This window comes from Pteronotus mesoamericanus, unplaced genomic scaffold (genome assembly GCF_021234165.1).
Source record: "Pteronotus mesoamericanus isolate MK-2021 breed Mesoamerican mustached bat unplaced genomic scaffold, CSHL_Meso_final contig_56, whole genome shotgun sequence".
Lineage (NCBI taxonomy): Eukaryota > Metazoa > Chordata > Mammalia > Chiroptera > Mormoopidae > Pteronotus > Pteronotus mesoamericanus.
This window is the reverse complement of record NW_026555201.1, coordinates 9908270-9914269: the sequence shown is the minus strand read 5'-3', so window position 1 is coordinate 9914269 and position 6000 is coordinate 9908270. Positions and strand designations below refer to the sequence as shown.

At 42.8% G+C, this 6000-nt stretch overlaps 1 protein-coding gene across 3 annotated transcripts in view; it reads left to right on the top strand.

Moving 5' to 3' along the window:
• Window positions 1-1038: 1038 nt before the first annotated feature.
• The window catches only part of MDM1 (Mdm1 nuclear protein), a 30691-nt gene continuing 25729 nt past the window's right edge, over window positions 1039-6000 (top strand). For all 3 annotated transcript variants that reach the window (XM_054580285.1, XM_054580284.1, XM_054580283.1), the window contains exons 1-3: window positions 1039-1184; window positions 2181-2295; window positions 5610-5980. In XM_054580285.1, coding sequence (XP_054436260.1) covers window positions 1167-1184; window positions 2181-2295; window positions 5610-5980 — 504 coding nt within the window. In that variant the 5' untranslated portion in view covers window positions 1039-1166. The remainder of the gene's footprint in view (window positions 1185-2180; window positions 2296-5609; window positions 5981-6000) is intronic.

Genomic DNA, 6000 nt, shown 5'->3' with positions numbered 1-6000 from the left:
TCCCATTCCCCTCTTTATTTATTTCAGTCCTTCTGATCTTCAACGCTGAATCTGCATATTTCCTCTTGAGGCTTTTTCTAATCATCTCTGTCCTTAGGGATGACACCCTCCTCCTATTCCTATAGCTCTTATCACTTACACCTATCTTTTGGGAAAGTACCACATGATACAGTATACTATTATTGAATAAGTATATGTTCATTCTCCTCAAGTATATTACAGAACTGTCTAGACGATTTATTTCTTATCCATTCTCAGGGTCAGCACGATGTTCTATCAAAGGTAGAATCATAAGAGTTATTAATAGCAAGTTTATTAAAATCAAATGGAATTTAAAAGGACAGTGAGAGGGGAGGCAGTTGAGACTTACAAGCATCATTAATTAATGTTTCTAATCTAAGAGTTATATGTACCTTTTTTTGAGGGGAGATTATGGGAGGCAAGAACACCATTGGAAGTCTGCAGTTTGTGTTTGAAGATTTAATAAAAACTTTTTTTTTTTCCCCCTGCCTAAGCTGTAGTTATTTTTTGGCCTTTCTCTTTCGAAGTGACAGTAAGTAGTCTAACATGGCTTTTGGTTATAGGAACTGATAATCAGGAGAATATACTTAAATATTTTTACTTGAGAAAAACACACATTCGGTCCGTCTTACATTTTGTAATTAAGAACACATCTCCTTGCTTTGTGACGTCAGGAACTTTGGCCCAGCGAGGCCGGCGACATTCGAATTCCACCGGCAGCTACTCTCATTGTTGCGCTGGAGCCCGCGATACCGGCAGCCTGAGCCCGTTTCTCCAGACGAACCTCCCGCGGGGTCCCGCCCACCGCGGTCCTGGGAGTCTCATTGGCTGGTCTTCCGCCCGCCATCTCTATTAGCCCTCGGGATTTGGCACGGGAGGCGGGCATTCCCGCTTCGGGCATCGATTGGGGAAATCTTAATGACGGCAAGCAGTTTTCCAAATTTCTATTGGTTTTCAGGTCTCAGAATGGGCGGGGAAAGGCAGAGCGACAGGGCTCAAGGAGGGAAGCGAGGAATGCGCCGGCGCGTAGTTGGGGACGCCAGGCCGAGGGTTTTGCTAGGGAACCGACTGTTGTTTGCCCCGCCCCCTCGGGGCTTTTTGTCCCGTTAACTGTCGGAGTGCAGGGGGCTCCAGCGCCGGGCGACATGCCGGTGCGCTTCAAGGTGAGGCCGGGGTCCCTGGGCCCGAAGGCTGATGGGGGGAGCTGTGGCGGGGCGGGTGCGGGGCGCGGGGGCCTCGCTGGCTTTCGGCGCCGCGCCCCTCGGCCCCGCAGAGCCTGTCAGCCCCCGAGTCTGCCTGCCACAGTCCTGGAGGATGTTCGTCTCCTCTCCTAGCTCTCTCTCCGCTCACACTCACTTCCGATTTACCGTGTAGTAGAGCTAGGTGGTGTTGAGATAGGTTTCGGAGGCTCAGAGGAATGATGATGGAGAGGGAGTACTTTATAACGGGCTTCAGATTGGGACATTGGTGGCCCATTTCACAGCCTAGCATTTAACACCTCTCCCCTTTAAAACTTTAAAGTGCGTTTGTCTTTTAAAGGCTTGAGAAATGAGACCTTGACAGGATAAAGACAGGGTATAAGATACACACATTATTCATAGCTGTGCATTTGGTTCGTTAAAAGTTCCAGGTAGCTGACAGGGTCAAGCACTTCTTCAACATTAACAGTTAACCACAGCTTTCCACAAACCCTGACTGTCTCAGCCTTTTATTTTAAGGGTTTGAATCCAGAATGGGAGGGGAATTTCCTTTTTTAGTTGACTTTACAAAATTTTGAAAGGTACTAGGCATAATACATAATATTGTGTACTCGGTGAGACCTTAATTAGGATAATTATAGTAATGAGGATTTAGTTTGTCGCTGTTATTAGAGAAGAGCTCAGGCTTTGGAATCAGACAGCCAGCGAGAAGGTAGACGCCCTGGCCTCAGATTCCTGCTAGCATCTGCCTCAAGTGGGTGCGAGGATTAAAGGATATATAACACATGAACTGCTCAGCACAGGGCTGGGTAAATATTAGCTAGGAGCTCTTCTTTGTTTAATTATCAATCTTAAGTCTTGCAATCCTTTTTAGAGGTTCAGGAATTATTTTTACTGATGCCTGCTTTAAAACAATGTTAATTAATTGCATTGTACTCAAATTGTACTTTGCATTTACAGGGGCTGAGTGAATACCAGAGGAACTTTCTGTGGAAAAAGTCATACTTGTCAGAGTCCTGTAATTCCTCAGTGGGGCGAAGGTACCCATGGGCTGGACTTAGATCAGATCAATTAGGTAAGTTGGGCAAACTGAAAGTCATTATAATTTGAATAAGCCTTGGGGTGAGTTTACAAAATGTTTTAAAAATTGTGAAACATTGGTCAGTTGACCTGGTTGACTTATTCATTAGTTTATTTAACAGATATTTATTGAGGATTTACTCTAGGCCAGTAGTATTCCTAGCTTCTAGGGATATAGCCTCAAATTAGATAAGGACCCTTAACTGTGGTGAAGAACAGTACAAGTAACTCAGTAAATAAACTAAGGGATTTTAGGTGGTTTTATAAAATTGTAGGGTAGCCTGATAGATAACTTTGGGGACGGATGGATTGGAGGAAATATGCTTTAGATTTGATATCTGAGCTGAGACGTGAAAGCTGAGAGTAGTAAGTAAGCCTGGGAAGGGGCACTCCCAAGGTGTTGAGGAATTAAAGCTTGGATAGATTAAGTAGGTTGCCCAAGGTTCACAGCTAGTAAATAATAGAACCATGGTTTGAAATCAAGTCTGTACTGTTCAGAGCCCTAATTCAGAGGCCGCATCCTTGCCATCATGCACGCTCCCTCCCTGTGTACCAGGGAAGTCAGAGCCCTGGGGCAAGGCTTCCTGGAGCATGGTAGAGGGGAAAAGAGGCAGATGGACTTTGTTCTACCTGCTTGCTTAATTCTCCCTCACTCGACTGTAAGATCTCTGAGAGCAGGGCTCTTGTTTGTTTGCCTTTACCACCTTGTTACCATGCAGTACTTGACACACTCTAGTGCTTATTGAAAATAGACTGAATAAATAAACCTGAGTTTGAATCCACATTAGCTGTGTGACCTTGGGCAAATTTGGCCTGTTTCACCAAATGAGATATAGGAAGCACATTGCACAGGATTGCTGGGAGAGATTAAATGAGATGTCGCCTGTTAAGGGCCAGGTGAATAGATAGAGATGAATGAGTGCTTGGTGCCTCATATGTGACGTGTGAGAGTGTCTGTGTGTGGTATGTAAGTCCCTCAAATGTTACTTTACGCCAGGAAAAGAATAGGCTTATGAGTGGGGTGCCAAGCCTGGGAAATTAGTAAAATGAGAGTGTTTCCAGGATTAGGTTTACAGAATAAGGAGAAGAGTTGGCTAGAGGGGTGGCTCTTTCAGGGATCGTTTGAAGTGTTAGGATCCTTTGCCCAGAGCCTGACTTCAAAGGCTAGATGTCTTACTTCTTGGGCAGGATGGTGCTCTTAATCCTCTCTAAATGACTGAAATTCCACAGATTTGAGGCTCCATTAGGTTAGGAATCCAAAATAAATCTCTGTTAAAGTATGGTTGCCCTACTGAGGGTCTAGAGGGATGTTATGACACTGGGAAATTGGGTAACCATACAGTTGCCTCCATGACATTTTAGCTTCGATGAGGTATATTTGAGGGTTGAGAGGTGATATGAAACCGTGAGAGCAAAGCCACTTTGGAGAATGATATATTACAAAAGGAGGAATGGTCTAGAGGAGGAGACATGTTAATGGAGAATATTAAATATTAGATAAGGGGGAAGCCAGAACGAGAACTCCAGGATGTTCATAAAGGGAGATGGGAGGCAAGCCAGGAACAACAGCAGTGTTATCTGGGACTGGCTGGGCATTCTGTTAATAAAGCATATTTTGTCCCTATAGTGTATTTCGCTGGTCCTGGGAGACAAGGGCAGGCTGCTTGAGAATCATCCCCTTTTAGTTTGCTCTGCTACCCAAAGCCCCATTCAGTGTTAAAGCAGAGGGAAGTCTAGGGCAGTGGTCTTCAAACTTAAGCTTTGCATACTCCCTAAAAGAACTTAGAACGTCTTTGTATTCCTTCACATTTTTAAGTTGATATTTAATTTTTTATCATATATATATATATAAAAAACAGATAGTTTCAAAGAATGTGATTTCTGATATATTAGGTATTTTACATGTATTTTGTTAAAACTGGAGCTGCCACTTTAGCTCATTCAGTTTATGGTAAATGTTCATCATAGATAGACTTGATAAAGTTAGTCTTCCTTGGGAAAACTAATCAAAATTATTTTCTGGGAGAGAAAAGGTCTAACTTTTTCAATCCAAATAAATATGTTAATAGACATATATGCATTTCACATGATGGGATTCTTACACCTGAATTTTAATTCTAACATAGGTAGATGGAAAGATGTGGAACTGGATGAAATAAGGTGCTGTGCCTTTGTTATTTCTCATCTCTGCCTTCTTTGTTTTGCTGTCATATATTCTCCCTCAGGAGTTATGCTTTCTTGAATTGTCCCTTTGTTTTCCTTCCCTACCTATGAGATACTTTTTATTCACTGGGGCTGATTGAGAGGTGTGTCTTTCTTTTGGGAAGTGGGAAAGAAGTGAGTATGAAAGGGGTGGTAGGAAATAAAACTACAGATGGCAGATGCATCTCTTGGGGAGATCAGTTTCAGGAAGTACGACGTGGAAGTTAAGATCTGGAAAATGGTTCCCTGAAGCTGCCCACTGCCCCACCCCTGCCACCAATGACTGTGTGCCTCCAGACATATATGCACTCAGATCGAAGACCACTGGTCTAAGGAAACCTTATATGGGTGGCGACTTTGTGTTCAGTGGCTGAAACATCCATGATAGAGGCTAAAGAACCCTGGCTTTTATTTACCTCTTGCCGGATTTTCTCTCCATTCCCGTCTCATTCCCTTCCCTTCTAGTCTTACCTTTCTTCCCCGCCCTGCCCAGTCTTCTTTCTATTTAAAGAATGGCCCCAAACTGGGGCAGTATCTTAGTGGCTGTGATTCCACAGAGCTCCTCTTACCTGGGCAGACGGTGAAGTTTTTTGGACATTTGCTTGCCAGACAGAAATATAGAGAAATAGTATCTTAGCTCTTGTTTAAAGGGTTCATTCTCTTTAATTCTCAGGAAATCAAGGCAAATGTAGAACCAAGATCCAGCATAATGACATCTCATCCCTTCTCATCTTGGTCTGCTCTGCATAAGAGAAGCTTTGTGAAAAGTTCCAAATTTTGACACTACCAGGGCCCATTGTTCTATTAAGTAGCACAGGAAAGTAATTAGAAACGGAGGCAGCACGTGCTGCCTGACTTGCCAGGCCCGTCACGTTGCAGTTCTAGTGACTTGGGTGAGGATAACTTGAACATTGTGACCCTAATTTTAAAGTTTTTAATGGTTAAACTTATAATATTTCTTTGAAACAAAATTAAAGATTTTATGTTGAAAAATTACATTCTCAACTGAATTTTAAATTTCATTTCTCTTCTCATAGGTGTTATTACAAGTTGTCTTTGCAACTTTATGCTTTGCTAGCTGCTACTTTTTTATGCTCTATTTTGTAGGAATCACGAAAGAGCCAAGTTTTATTTCAAAAAGAAGAGTCCCTTGCCATGACCCACAGATTTCAAAATCTCTTGAGTGGAATGGGACGATCTCAGAGAATGATGTGGTTGTATCACCACAGCCTGAAGCCCCAGAGACACCAGAATCACAAGAGGCAGAACAAAAAGATGTTAACCAAGAAAGAGTTCTTGCACTAGAAGCCTCCAGGGTTCCCAAGAGAACCAGATCTCACTCTGCAGAATCCAGAGCTGAAGGGGCTTCAGATATTGTGGACAATAATAAGGATGTAATAGCAAACCATATACCAGTTAATGAAAATGTGGAACTGGAAAATTCTACTAAGCTTCTCTCCGAAAACATAGATAATAAGGTAAGTCTACTCATGGTATT